This window comes from Bombus fervidus, chromosome 6 (genome assembly GCF_041682495.2).
Source record: "Bombus fervidus isolate BK054 chromosome 6, iyBomFerv1, whole genome shotgun sequence".
Lineage (NCBI taxonomy): Eukaryota > Metazoa > Arthropoda > Insecta > Hymenoptera > Apidae > Bombus > Bombus fervidus.
Genome location: NC_091522.1, coordinates 4,572,549 through 4,588,719, shown reverse-complemented (window position 1 = coordinate 4,588,719; position 16,171 = coordinate 4,572,549). Strand labels below are relative to the sequence as shown.

The 16,171-nt window shown below is 33.9% G+C and overlaps 2 protein-coding genes across 2 annotated transcripts in view; both read left to right on the top strand.

Moving 5' to 3' along the window:
* The window catches only part of LOC139988342 (uncharacterized), a 446,678-nt gene that overhangs the window by 194,267 nt on the left and 236,240 nt on the right, over positions 1–16,171 (top strand). The window lies entirely within an intron of this gene.
* Positions 9,696–10,731, top strand: LOC141445779 (uncharacterized). The gene is made up of 2 exons (XM_074111781.1): positions 9,696–9,834; positions 10,388–10,731. The coding sequence occupies exons 1-2, from the start codon at positions 9,828–9,830 to the stop codon at positions 10,729–10,731; spliced, it is 351 nt and encodes a 116-aa protein (XP_073967882.1). The 5' UTR covers positions 9,696–9,827.

Sequence of the window (16,171 nt, the reverse complement as noted above, 5' to 3'; positions counted from 1 at the left end):
CTACGTACATGCTCAGCAACTGCTTGTTTATAATTCGCATCAGAGCAATGTTTGTTTACAATCAGCGCAACACCCACCAGACCCCTTGTCCATGATAATACATTATGTATTTTTTAAAGATCAGTCATTTTGACTGATTTTGGTAGAAATAGCTTTGGTAGTTCTAGTGTTAACTATTTAAAAATTTACCGAGAAAGAAACTCTAGCAAGTCATTGAAAATAAATCGTACAAATTTCTTATGTTAGATGCCATCATACATATTTAACATAATTATTAGTATTTTTTTAATAAAATGTTGAATCTATAAGTATATTTTTATAAGAAAAGAAATCTAGGGGATAAAGAAATAATTGGTATTTAGATTTTTCATACTAAATTCTTCGCAATTTTATTATACTACTAAAGCGTTAATATTGAAAGTGGAATTGTTACGTTTATTTGTTTATTTGTTCATATTTTTAAATATATTTTCGCAATATGGTACAACAGTACGTTCAATTTTTGAGGTACATACGAATTCAAGGATTTGTAAAATATATCTCTTGTAACTTTGTATTATGCCCTTTACAAAATGTATGTGTTCCAACTTCGTGTTATGCTATTTAAAAACTGTGCTAAGGGTTTTTAAGACTCGTGTCCTCTCTTGTATTATGCCCTGAAAGCATTGTGTCCCTGGAAAAGCGTCAAAGGTCCTCTGCTTTGTAGAGGTTGACAAGGGTTTAGTTAACCTTTTGGAATATTCCACAGGGTTCGAGGTTTTTTTGCTAAGATAAAGTCTGAGGTACATTTTTGTAATTGATTTTATTACGTTGCTCAGTTCAATTGTGTTTCTTTATTGTTACAAAATTTCTTAAATTCAAGAAAAATATGAAACAATCGTATGTTAACATACATATATGTTTCATTGCAATCTTATGTCAAAATTTTTCTTAAAACATTAAAACTTCTGCCTGACGAAACACAAATGGAATTGAGACATAAAAATTATGGAACCATGACAACCATTAGTTAATACTAATGAAATAAAAAATTAATAGTAAAGATAAATTAGTTTCAGCTGAATTAGTTTTAATCCTTACAAACACGAATATGACATTTTTGTTGTAACAGAAATGAAATTATATGTAAAGAAACAGGAGTCTTTTAAATAAATAAATGACGAGTTAACTCGTCTCCCCAGTTAATAGCTTTAAGCAAGTAATCAGTTAAAATTGATAAAAATTTACTTTAGATCATACTTCACAAGTGCTCCTTACTTTAACGTAAACAGTTGGCGAATTAGTTAAATTTGTCACGCAACGGAATGTTTATTAGTCGCAGTCGAGTGGAAACCCTGCGACGCCTCATGATGACATCTATTATTCTCCGCAATGTCGCATTATCGTCTTTGTGGCGGCAAGTAAATCCGCGGAGGGTAGAGCAAACGTCGGCTCATTGCGATTTCATGTCGCTTCCGATCGTCGAATCGACATGCGAAATCCGGCCGAGTTATTCTGCTCACGCGCTCCTCAAATGACGCATTAATTCGCGCGGTGTCCGCTTCGCGAGAACTTTCCTCATCGTCGTAATACGCGGTACCGGAAGTTGCCACGAAACTCGCGGATTATAATGTTGTTCCACGTCAAGTGTATTAACTGGTTCTTTGCGACAATGAACTCCAATTCTTTGAGGATCCTGTGCACGTCTCTTGACCGTTCGTTGGTTGTAACTTTCAACTTGTTGAATTTTACTTCAACTACTTATTTTTTGACTTCAGAACATTTTACTCGCTAGAACTTTTCTTACGCCCTTTTCCTAATCATCAAATATATATGTGTCTTGATTAAGTGAACGTGTGCTTTTCTTGAGCTTTAAATATGATGTTCATACACTCAATATACTTCTAATTATTATTATTAATATCTTATATAATTAGGTACATCTAGGTTGATCTTAAAATGATGATCTATGTTAATTTAATGAGATAAGCCTAGTTTATTTGATGAACAAAATGAGAGGATTAAGGAAATTTAAATATAACATTAATCGATAAATAAATAGCATTTCATTTGTTAGAACTCATTTGAATTTATATGAGAAGACATGTTACTGTAAAGGTATCAAATTTTATATTTTTGAAAAGTCATGCTTAGCATGTAGTTTCAAAGTAATATATTTAATAATGAGTATATTATATAGTGAAGTCACGAAGCCATCGAATCCGTGGAATACACTGCTTCGAAAGATTTAAAAGTTTAGTTTGTCTTCATATTTCAAGTTGATAGAATTTTTAAGTTGCTTGGAAGATTTATAGAAGAACGATTACCTCGATGAATATAAAGTAGATTTGATAACTTGAAGCACAAATCCGTCGTTGAAAGTAGTACTTTGGATTGAAAATTAATACCGTTTCAGTAGTTTGAGAGTTAAGTTAATAGGATAGGTTGAACTACGGTTCAAAGTTGGGCTAGTGGAATAGACCCGTTACTGGTCAGTCATCCGATTAGTGTAACGGCTTTACCGCGTTCGGTAAATAGGATTTGTTTAATCTAAGCGATCGTATATTTCAATTACTGCACCTGCACAAAATTTAGAAGAACAAGTTTACTTCACTTTTAATACATTTGTTGCGTTTAAAATACTGAATCGCACCAGATTTGAGGAAGAAATATTAGAAAGTCAATATATACAGGGTGCAGCACAAAAATTTGCACAATTTGTTCTCTTCGAAACTATAACAGATGTCGCCTTGAAATTTGAACATGTTAAACGGTTCAAAGAGGCTAATATTTTAGAGTATATGATTTAAGTATGCAGAAATGTGATGAATATGCAGAATATGAAAAATGATTCAGGTAAAAGTTTTATTACTCTTGGCAACAGTCATCGAAATAATGAAAAATTAATACACAATTCCACCCCTATGGGATTCAACACCACAGCTTCTTATGTTTTAAAATATTATCTCTCTGAAAAGTTAAATGGATCATACATAACTCAATGAAATAATATAAAACAAAAAATGTTGAGCATCTATTATTTCCTTATAAAGCGAAAGAAACTTTTGGGATAGCCATAATGTTATATGTAGTTTCGGAAAAAACATACTGTAACACTTTACATGATTCATCTCGTGTATTGTTATGAAATCAGTTATTGTATACATTATATCTGTTTCATTGATTTTGTCCCATCTATTTCGTAACTTTATGATTGCTCTCCCGAAAAATTTCGTTTTACTCTGCAATGAATTTTACCAATTTTTGTTTCCGAGCTTCTAACATTATTCAATTTTATAATGTTGAAAAAGTTTTGTAAAATAGCATTACAATTAATGTTTGATACGTGTAACAATATTTTTGTAAAAAAAATTACGTCTACGTTATTAAATTTGTAGCGGCACTCGACAGTAAATACTGTCGAACGACGGCAACGCAGTGGTTAGCGCCTTAGGTTACGAACGTTCGGGACCCGGGTTCTCAAATCCCAACATTTTTTTCTTTTTATTTGGTAGACTATTTACAATCAATTCTCATACAGAATTTTAAGTAAATTTATTTGGCATGGTACTGTAACTTGGATTATAAGAACTTATAGTATGTTTGATTCTAGCTGAATGTAATGTTTCAATCTAAAGGGTATTGTCTTTTTAGTCTGCGGATCTGATCCGTCGTGTCAAGTAATTGAGTAACTAATGGGGTTTGGTGGTTGTCAACTCTTATGTTATATCTGTTACTGAATTTAGATATTTCTTCTTTAACTGTGGGTATCTTAAGGTCGCGGTGTATTATTTCGTTAATAACATTGGAAGATGATGAGACAAAGAAAGTGCTGAGACGCGTACAAATATATATCGACGAAGATCCTGGAAATCCTTTATTAAATAAATTTATAACTATTTTAATTTGAATTCTAAGCGTAACCTTAGTGTTCCTTTACTTTTATTTCGGCAATTAAGATTCACAATTCTCGACACATATATCTGTAAATGTTAAGTAAAGCTGACGAGACTAGCTTTAGCCCTAATTTTTCTAAAAAGTAGAGGTCTGACGCGATTCTCACTATCGTACGCAATTCTGTGAACATTTTTCTATAAGAGACGTTCATAGCGCGAATCAAACAATTTTTCAATTCCGTACAGGAAAAAGAAAAATCATGCATGTTCGTCGGAGAACGACGGCGCGCGTAAGGAACATGCACGACGATAATTTTTTTTTTTATTTGGAAGAATTTTACAATCAATTCTCATTGAGAATTATAAATAAATTATTCTGGCGTGGTACTATAACTTAAGTAATAAGTGTTTATCGTATGTTTGATTCTAGTTGAATCTAATGCTTAAATCTAGAGCGTATTGTCTTTTTAGTCTGCGGATCTGATCCGTCGTATCAAGTAATTGGGTAACTAATGGGTTTTGGTGGTTGTTAACTCTTATATTATATCTGTTTCTGAACTTGGATATTTCTTATTTGACTGTGGGTATCTTATGGTCGCGATGTATTGTTTCGTTGGTAACATACTAAGGTGCATCTATTAAGGATTGCATATTAACCATCTAGTTGTCTAAATTATAATACGTTATTGTACATAGTTTACGTTAAACAACCATCGTTTGCTGTTTAACCAATGCCCGTTTAATTCATTTATTGCAAATAAATTAATTGTAGAAAAGATTCTACAATACTTTGAATATTTTATATAATTTTTCATATTATGTGCATCTTGCGCATCCTTACATTTTCAAATTTCTTAATAATGTATAGAAATTTGTAATCTATTTATTATGCAATCTTTTCTTCAATTTGTTAATTGACGCTTTTCGAAAAAATAGGGAGATACGTTTATTTTATCGATGGGTATCTTAAGGTCGCGATGTATTGTTTCGTTGGTAACATATCAAGGTGCATCTACTAAGGATCTTAGAGTTTTTGATTGAAATCGTTGGAGAATTTCTATGTTGGAATTACTCGCTGTTCTCCATAGTTGGATCCCATAGGTCCAAACAGGTTTTAATATGGTTTTATATAGCATTATTTTACTTTTCATATTTAAGTTGGAACGTCTGCCAATGAGTCAGTAAAATTTTTTTAGTTTTGATTTCAGTTGTTTGGATTTATTTACTTCTTATCTTCTGTCTAGGATCATGCCCAGATATCTGACTGTATCTTTTGTTTGGAATTGGAATGTTATTTATCGTCACCTGTTGGCAGGATTGTTTTCGCAGCGTGAAGGTTATATGACTGGCTTTATTTTCATTTGTTTTGAAGCGCCATTTGTGGAACCACTTTCCCATAGAGTCGAGACCTCGCTGGACGACAAAAATAAGAAGAAAAGCAGCAGTTCCTCAGCAGCGACATCTACACCAGCAGTAACACTATCAGAACTGCTACTAACAATCTACAAACAGATCACACGTCAAATTTCTCTTCGATTGCTATACTCGATATCCAACTGAGAATTGTACTTATCTTATTATCTTACAAAGACTTATTACTTATAAAAAGTTTTGAGTCATATTTTAATCAATACTATCTTCAATTAAAGCAGAGTTTTGGATCTATTATTAAGATTGTATTGATATTTCTTCCAGAATGAGGTAATAGAGTATACTACTGATAATCGTACAAGGTGCTGTAATTAGAATCAATTTAACAGACCGCGATCGTGCTTATCAGACAATATAGATATTGAAATACATTGAGTGCTATCAACTTGACTCAATGAAATCGAATTGTTAGTGGTTCGGTCTTGGGTAGGAAATTGTGATGCGTTAATTGCTTGATCGTTTCCCTGTAGGAGATAATCTCATCAGAGGCAATACAGAGAGTCTTGCTCATTCTACAACTTTACCGATGAGAATTCCGAACGTGTGCTCGATTGAAATCAGTTTGACATAACTGTATACATTCCGCGCGATTAATTACGAAGTTACAAAGTGATTTAATTAAATGCCGGCTAATCGAAGCCGTTGCATTACCATTTGAATGTTACTTAATCAACGTGTCAAGTTGAGATTCGCAATTCCCGAGCACACGTCCCGCAGACAGAGTATTAATTTCAACAGGCCATCAGTTTTCGCTTTAATTGGATAGAGTTTGTTCGTCGCGGCACGCGATAAATGTCTGCTAGACGTACCCGCGGAATTTTAATTACTATTCACCGTAGCTTTCAGTCTCTGATATAACTTTATTTATAACTTTATTTTCGCCGGCAGAACATTTTTCTTTTTCATTAACTTTGCCTACCGAACTTAAAAGCATGGGATCCATAAGAAATAAAGTCTTGAGAGGTATAACTCTGGGAACGAATGATTATTCCTCGAGAAGAATAGTATAACACAAAAGGATCGCGAAGCATGTGATACGAAACTTGAAATAAGGAATTTATATTCTCTGTGTATTTACTTATATGTACATTTGCTTAAGCCTTTGTACTCTGAAAATCTTTTTATGGTAATACAACCAACCGTACCAGCACATTTTTATAACTAAACTTTGTAAAATTAGTAATTTTGTTTCGATAAAGTAAGGTGGATAAAAAGGGTTATAAATTTGTGACTGTTTATGGATTTTTGGGTAATCTAAATGTAGAATACAAAGCGATCAAGGTAGCTTCTGAATGGCTTAAATATTCTTTGAATTGCAAAAAATTAATCTCTATCATCCACAAACTAATTTTCTATTCGTTAGAAGAAATTCTAAACCGTGCTTTGCTATAACTCTTTTATAAAATATACACGTTGTTCCATAAGATCAGAACAATTTCAAATCCATTTTACTTAAAATTCGTTGATTATCAGAAGTGGCATATGAAAAATTGAACATTTTACGCCCAGTTTTTATTAATGCGGTCATATCAGCAAAGCATTATCACGAAGATGTAATCAACGCTATTGAAAAATAAAACGCAAATAATGGTTTGGAGTTTGAAAGAGGCGAAGGTGAAACGGCTAACAATTCCACGAATGTTATCCGAAGATAAGAAGAAATAACTAAATGGACATTTTAATTGGCAAGATAAAAGCTTCGATTCGTTCATGTTAAATGATTATTCGATATGAGACAATTATCTGAAGAATAACAAGCCTCTTTCATCTACTGTACCAGTAGAACAGTTATTTTCTCTCGCAAGAATATTAGATGGGCTCAGGCAAAGATCGCTCATGGATGAGCTTTTTGAAGAAAGAGCTTTGCTTACGGCAAATTGCTGCAAAGATTTCTTAAGGTAATATTTTTTCTTATACAAATTGGAGTCTTTAACAAACTGAATTGTATTTTTTAGATGTTAGATGTATAGTATGTGGTGTGTTGTTAGCGGCTGATTTCCGCAGGTGGTGCAATATGCTAGGTCCATTTTGCTGAGAATGAGTTGTTTCGAGGAAATAGGCGATTTTAGTGCGGTCGATTCTTAATCGAGACAGCAAGCATTTATCTTTCCCGTTCATCATTTTCCATTTATTTTCTAATAATAACAGTAAAAATAAAGATCCGAAATAAATTATTTGAAATAATTGCTTCTTATTTTTATTGCAATTAAAATTTGATCAGGTCTGGGCTGTATTTAAATCAGGCGCGCCAAAATTTATAGGAAATGATTTGTAACAAGTTGACAAAAAATGCAATCATACCTTGCATTGGGGAAGCGTAATTTTATTTAAAAAATGTTAAATTCTATTGCTAGTAATTCGTTTTATACGGGATTACGCATCATCGTCACCTCGTACAATACAGTATCTTAAGAAAGTACCTTATTTGAATACCCACAGGACACATCACCTACAATAAATGTAATATGCCGATTTTGATGAAAATTTGCAGATTCATAGTACAGCTAATAATACTGATCGTCTATTTTTCTTTATCAACAATCGTCCACATTTCGCAGATGAAAACTCTCAAAATGCGGATAGATGCCCATGGATAAATTTTATATTCTCAACAACAAATATAAGCAATAAATAAATTTTAAAGAATCCGTTTCAATTTTTAAAGAATCTGTTTCAATACTTCCTTGTTCATTATTTTTTCTAAATATTTGACAATTTTAACTAAAATTTGTATGTGTAAATTGGACATCTAAATTTGAATTTACGATAAATCAGAATTTCTATTTTTTGTAAATTGACTAAGATAATCATTGTTTTAAATAACTTGAACAATCTTTTGCCTGCTATAGACAATCCAAATTTTCGAGGCTAATTTGAGTGCCATTCTGATTAGGAAATATTTAATCGCCGCATCTTTGCATTTAATGTGCTAGAGGTCATCTCTGATATGATAGAAATTATCGTCACAGGTAAATGCTACTTTAATCCCCATCGGATATCTGAATATCTTCAACGGTATCGCCTGCTGATTCAGTAGATCAACCTTATCCTAGTCAATCGTGGCCGGAAGAAGAAGTAAAGTACGCGAATTTTCCATTGAATGAAAACTCTATATAATGCATATTTCATAATATTTAGAAATCTAAGCTAGATTTCTTTTCCCTGATAACGTTATCTAAGATAATCATCATCGTTGGAACATGTATGAGGTGGTTGTTGGTGAAGGAACCCACAAGAAATACTTTTGATGTTCAACAAAAAAAAAAAAAAAAAAAAAAAAGGTTTATTAAACTATTAATAATCAACGATTAACAATCAAGAGTTACAAATCACGTATCTCAATGTGTTTGCTTCGCTATTGCGCGCTGGACCTTTCGCACCTCCCAGCTCGGAACAGAATGAAGCTTTTGTTCGAAACTAAACGGTTTCTTTTCTTTGTTGTCCCTCGATATCCTCACTACGTACGCGTTTGTTAAATGTCCGCGACAGTTGCCGCGTATGCATTTTTCCGAATATTCGGCGAAAGAACTGTAGGGATATCGATGGTACATTAGGCATGTCGGCCTTACGCTTTGAAAGTATAGCGCTTTGTGTCGCAAAGTCATCGGAAAATTCCGTGGTCGAGTGCTGCCACATGTAGATAAACGTAATTGCGTTTTCTTAGTAGAAATCATAAATGGTTTTGACGATTAAACCTTGGAAAGATATACGAATAAAACACGGAGATAATTAATTCGTTATTATTAATAATATAAAAAGCATATTGGCATTATCGTGTTACATAATTCACGATAAATATACGAAATCTGCACAATAAATAACGCATTTCCGATTTATAATTGCAGATATTTATGTTTTGTTCGTTAAAATTATATTACAATCCTATCGTGTCACGATCTTATCTGTATCATCGTGTAACAGGATAAGAATTTTAAGAACTTTCGTTCTAAATCTTTATCAGTACGTTATCAAGTCCAATCGAATAATTCGATTCTCTTACATATATAAGGTGTAATCCTGTTTATACCATGTATCTATTATAGCTATCTGTTATTATTTACTTCTTTTTATGATACTCTTCTAAGAGTAATCTACTTCTCTCATTGAAATTGTTATACAGAATCGCTTGCTTCGCATTTTGTGGCATCTTCATTACTTTGATTACAGTTTGCATTCACAGCCTTCCTAAATATATATCCTAGTACATAACATATTTTCTGTATCGTTATTAAGCACTATTGTGCCAGCATCGCACTTTTGATATGTAAAGCGCGAAGCGATAAGCCGATTTATAAGTGATAATTCTAAAATTTTAAGTAAGATAATAACGGGAATTATCGTTTGAAAATACTCTAAATCTGAATCGTTAAATGATTGTATCGTCTGATACAAAGTTCTAAGATATGCTGATAAGTTAGCTATATAAGTAAAATCTTATAACTTGGTAATGTCAGTTCCTTCCTAAAAATCGACTATACGAGAGTGTGTTATCCTTCCATTGTTAGAAATAAATCTGTTAAAATGAAAGGTGAGTAATTTTACTTGTGATATAGTTCGTAACCACGTATTTTGCTTTTGGAACTTTATTTTAGTTTGGCATATCCTTTTATTATATGAACAATATATGAACATTAACGACGAAGTAGTTGTTTTCAATTACGAATAATCATCGAAGATGAACATGTTTTGCTTGTTGGAAACCACTATCGAAAATTGTTATGCTGCTAACTGTTACACTTAGCACTCCTATAATTAACACTGTGTTGTATATGCATTCATCATATGTTGTTTTTAGTTACCTATAACCATTAACGATGACCAAATTCCTTTGATTAGCAATAATCATTATCAATGACGGATCTCGTTTTGGTCTGTCACTGATGATGATAATCAAAAAATGTTAATCACTTGTAAAAATTAAAATCGTCACTAAATTTTTTGACACATTTCTTTAAGATGCAGGGATCTTTAGTTTGCTATTTAAACAAAAATTAGCTTTTTCTTCACGACATACAGAATAGTATTGATATACAGAATAGTATTGACATACAGAATAGCAGATTCGTTTTCTTCTATTTCAGGTTTATTATTAGTAGTCATTGCCGTTTTGGCACTAACGGGGAACGCTTTTGCCGAAATGCACGAAATCCCAACAAAAGGTGCAGAATCTTTGAGCGAGACGAGACAGTCTAATGTTTACAGCAACGCACAAGAAGACTGCTATTTTCCATCTGATTGTCCAGCCAGTGGCCATAATCGCTATTCTCATGAAAGAAATTGTAGGTTATACTACGAATGCTCCAACGGTCGCAAATGTGTTATGTCGTGTTTCGAAGGATACGTCTTCAATCCAATGATCGGCACGTGCGATCTACCCAAGAACGTACCAAACTGCCGCCTTAATCGTCAAAATGTCAGTCTCTAATTTATTGTAGCAGTAATATTGATATTGTATCCCATTATGAATGAGACGGAAGATCTAAATATTGCGAGGTATACGATACTGGATTAAAGTTTGACTATGTACTCGGAAGCTGTGTGAGTAAAGATGCTTAATGTGGCAACTACAACTTACTGGCAAACAAAACTTTGTAGTTGGATATACCATTTGTGAATAATTTGCCGTAAAAGTTGGAAAATTAATCGTAGAATCAGAAAGAAATGAATTCGTTGTAATACCCTCGAGTATCTCTGAATTTCAGAATATTACGATGTTACAAGGTTAAAATGTAATACTGCTTTTATATATTATTTAATTTATGTAATCTTTTAGGATGACTGTATTGAATTTGACCTAGATCGCAAATTTTCTGTAAATAATAAAATTAGTGATAAATGATACCATTTAATTAGCATTCATTCTTTTATGTATACATAGCATGAAACGATATTAATTTAATTATATTCGATTTATCGCCATGTATATTGTCACGATTTTATTTTGTAAAAATGCGACTGATTAGCAAAAACATTACCATAAATGTAGTAGTTACATACAAAGCAAACGTACGTTAATTGATTGGATTGAAATAAAAGTTGCTCGATATTGCATTGTATTCTATATATTAAATGATTTATAAAATTGGGCTATACCTATGAAGTGATAAAAATTTAATTTCCTTTACCAATAGTTAGACAGTACATAGTTTAAAGATGAATATCGAAATGTATATCGTCGACAAAATTGTACCTTTGGGGACTGTGGAAAATGAAAAATTCAAAACCACGTTTAAAAATATGGGCGTTATATGATGCATATAAAGTACAGTCACTAACGTTACAAAAGCATTGCAAAACGTAAAATGTTTCCGCTGCTGTTGTTATTTGATCCTCGAGAAATTGGCGATATTTTTCGCCTGAGAATGTACTTGAAATAAGATCATTGGCTTTGTCATAGCGTCGCTTCAAACACACGCATCCGCTCATTTCGATCAAATTTCTTTTAAATTGCATAACGTTCAGGCTTTGTATAAGTTAAGTGTTCTTAAAACTGTTGCAAAAGTGATTTAGAACGGACTGAATTTTGTCAAAGCCTTTCCAAACTTTCGTGTACAATACGAAACAGATGTGGTGCATTTTCGGAAGGGAAGCGCGCGCCAGAAATGCGCACATTGTACGTGGCTGCTGTATATACGTTTTCCTAAGTCTTAAATAACGATAATTCTTGTAAGAACCGTATATGAAATATCGTTTCACTGTCAATGGATTTAACAGATCTTTTAACACGAAACAGTATACGATCGTTTGGATGTTTAAAATATATTGCGTAAAATGTTTTGATGTTTCAACAATGCGTAACTTTAAGAAGTGATTAATCCAGTATATTAGTAAAATGTTCTGCCGATAACGAAAAAGTATATGGCATTGGTGTATGCCCGATATATGGGCACCCAGAATATGCCGAACCCAGAATTCGTCACGTGGTCGCCGCCTATATGCGGCGTTCGTGCCCACAGGTCATTTTGTGGATGTCGCCTATAAGCAACGCTGGTACCCACAGGTCATCTCGCGGGCGCCGTCTATAAGCGGCTCCCAAAGCGAAAGGGTTAACCCAGCAAAATGCTTTCAATATTGCCAGCATTTCTCTGAAAATCTTCGCGAATTGTACATTACTTTTTGTCGTCTGTGCACGAAGTCACTAGCCAATAACAAGTTTTTTCGTAACTTGAGCTAGAGCTTAGTGCGGCCAGGCCTTGTAACGTGATAACAAACAATGGTCTGCCCAAATGGAAATACATTTCAACAACTTTCCTTCAGTTAGCTAGGTTTCGTTGTGATTTCGTTTGCTCGCTAGGTACGATTCCTCTCGATCTTAAATAATCGATGCTGTTTAAAATTAAACTTACCCAGCACACCTGACGGCGAAACTTTAACGATACACAGCTCCGTGAAGGAGCGCAACTAATGGCATGCGGTTGCCGTAAATTTAAAGCGAATCCAGAGAATCCAGTTTGAAATAATAATCTTTAAATTTCCATCTCGGTCGATAAACTCCAACGTTATTTTACAGAACTATAAATATTTGAATTTTTCATTACATTCGTTGAAAAGTTGTATGATTATCTGATTGGCGTGGAATCGAGTTGCTGCAAGTCGTTAGATCTTGCCTGCCAGGTCTGACCAGGTTTGTTGGTTGGTATCTTGATGGTTTACACGTGGATTATTACACGTTAATACTTAGTATCTGTATTCCGCTGCTGCTCACTGATGATTTCCACTTTTCATGTTGATTGTCGGAAGTTTCTTCGTCCGGAGAATTACGTAGTGTGACGACACTGGTTTTTTTTTTTTTTTAATTATTTATTTGGATTTTACTATTTGTCCAGAAGAACATTTGGTAAAGTATTATATCTAGGTGGAAGTGAATAAAAAAAAAGAAAAAAACAAAATAAAATATAGCATGTGGGTGGCTACCCCCAGCGGGGTACCATCGTCGTGTTTGCTAAGTTATATCCTTTGTGAGGTGACACTGGTGACTGTTTTTCTTGAACTTAGGGAAGTGTCTCATGAAATGCTCCTATGTTATCCGTTTCTTTCTTGCATTCGAGTTTATGATATTTTTGTTACATTCAATCATTGAAATTTAGTTGTCGTTTATATGTAATACTGTTCATTACGTATATCTATTAACACGTTGACTGCCACGCGTGTTTTCAAGAAAATCTCCGTCAGGCCACGCGTGTCGCAGTACCAAGCGTTCTCTGCTAAATACTCCCATCGATATTTTAGTAATGCGAGCCGCTCAAGTGGTGGTCTCAAGAATGATCTCTCGTTTCGTTTGTTCGCAATATTAGAACCACTAGCTGTTGTTGAATATAACGAAGGAAAGTGTGGTACAGATTATTCCGACCAAATGGTTTCTTATGCCACCCAAATTAGAAAAGGAATCAAATGATAAATGAAACTTGGCGTCCAACTCCTTCTGGGAATTTCTGCTGAAAACGCTTTGACGGTTTAGAAAATTGTAACAAGGAAGGATATAAATATTAGAATATTTAGAGAGTTATTAGCTGCAAAATTATTAGGGTTGTCTGAAAATACAAAAAATCCTTGTCTTCGACGAAGTCAGCATAACATCGCCGTTCGGAAAAATGATTCCGGAAGCATTAGACGCGCATGCAAACTATATTACGCAAATAAAAGAGGTCGAATGAACCGAACAAAGACACAAAAGAATTACGAAAAGTAATATGAAAATGGTTTATTAAAAAAATTATTTAGAATGTAAAACTTTAAAGCATTTTATACATAGTTGAGGTTGGCCAGGACAATTTGGACAATAAGTTGTTGTTTTCTTTAAAGTTTTACATTCTAAATAATTTTTTTAATAAACCATTTTCATATTACTTTTATAACAATTTAATGGTTTTATTATTTCCTCTGGCATATCTTCTCAAATCCTTCCGACGATCCTTCGCAAGAAGTCAAAAAGCGACACACGAATACGAATGTGGTGATAGTCAACGTGTTAAGATGTAGATCAATGAATTCGCTTGCCACATGTATTTATTCACATCATGTTCTGATATAGCTTGTCAATTTTCGTTCAACCGAACGATCTCAGTTTGCATCTTAGCATAAAGGAGCAGCTAGAACGCGGAGACTTGATAACTTTGGACAATTTCAGCCGGAAGTTGTTCTAATTTCATTCGTTGGCCGTACACGGAACCTTATTATGCGGTCCCGTGGTAACCTCACGTACCTATGTCTAACCACGCATCTATCGTTGTTCCATGTTCACTCGTGAAAGTTATGGCCACGTTATAGGCCGCCGGCGAACTTGCTATTGCCAGCCGTAACTGTATGCGCCTGGAGGAAACTCGTCGTTCGGTAAAATGACCTCGAATGCTCCAACAGCTACTCTGACCCCTCTTTGGACGATGAAAGAGGGAGATTTAATTCGTTCCATGTACCGTGTTATGGCCGTGGTTCAAACGATAATGGTGACTCAATGGCATGCAAATGGAATGATTTAATTTAGAAATTGAAGCGAGCTCCTATCATCGTCCTGTGGTACGTCAGTGTGTTTAGTCAGACTTCGGAGTTAGATGAGTGTTTAGGTGATCATTAGTAGAATGTGATGTCTTTTTGTCAGGCATATTGGCTATAAGAGTGAAGTATATGATAGGATCCTGATTAGTAGAACAGATACGTCGATAGGCGAGCGATTAGTGCAGTAGACCGATATTGATCAGATATCGAGTAAGCAACAAAAGAAAATCGGTCAATAGAGATTTATATGATTCTACGTTTATCTAATTTACAGAATTATTTGATTATGTCGGTGTTGCATCATGAAGATGCTGTAGTTAGTAGAATTTGCTCGTCGATTGTTAGGCAAGCTTCTTCGAAGAATAGGTCAGATAGAAATTAATGTTAGCTTATTTGTTTGTTTAACAATTTGAAGAATAGTAAATCTAATTTCTTGTACCACAAATATCTTTTATCTATCAAGTAGCTGTGACTGGGTTAACGTAGACCTACAAGTTTTGTACCTTTTCCTGATTTTATTATTTACATAACAATATTATTTAAATAATATAAACTTTGTTCTTATAAATAAAATTTGTTTTTGTTATAATCGATATTTCTGACCTAAGAATTGATTCTTTAGTAATATAAATACATAATGAATGAAGAAGCCGACAAATACAAACACAAATATAAAGTATAAATGTAATAAAATATAAACAAAGTATAAATAAGCCGAAATAAACGATACGAAATGTACAGTGTACATATCTACCAATACATTTCTACTTATTCTTATTTACGATATATTTAAAACTACACAGACAATCTTATCATCCCTGTCACAAGAAATTAGTAGAATTATTTTAAACCAATCGTTATAAATCATTGATTTCGACAAGATTCCTAAATATGTGGCTGAAAATGGATAACCTTTACTGAATAAACTTTGATTAAATGACAGTTTCACAACGGTTGATGTAATTGAAAAGCGAAGTGACCTGGGATAGTTACTCGTAGCGATGCTCCCCACGAGTCATTCCTTAACCAGCAGTCCTTTCTTCGGTGACCTGTTAAAAGCGATTGCGTCGTAAACGCTAACTACTCTCACGAGTGTTTCGTGAACTCAACACGAGGATGTCCGACGATATAGACGAGTTCGACTACATGTACTCTCTCGGCTTCACACACGAGCAACGATTCTTTCGTTGATTGCAGCATTCCGAGGGTAATCGAGTTACTGGAAGGAAGCAATCCTTCTGCTTCCGTTTCTGTACTTTTGGCCGGGCGCAGTCGCGATGTATCGCCATTATTCCTACAATGTGTGGCGCTGCTCTAGTTACGTATAAGTAAACAATTCCGTTGATTAGGAACGGAAATAACTGACGCAAAAA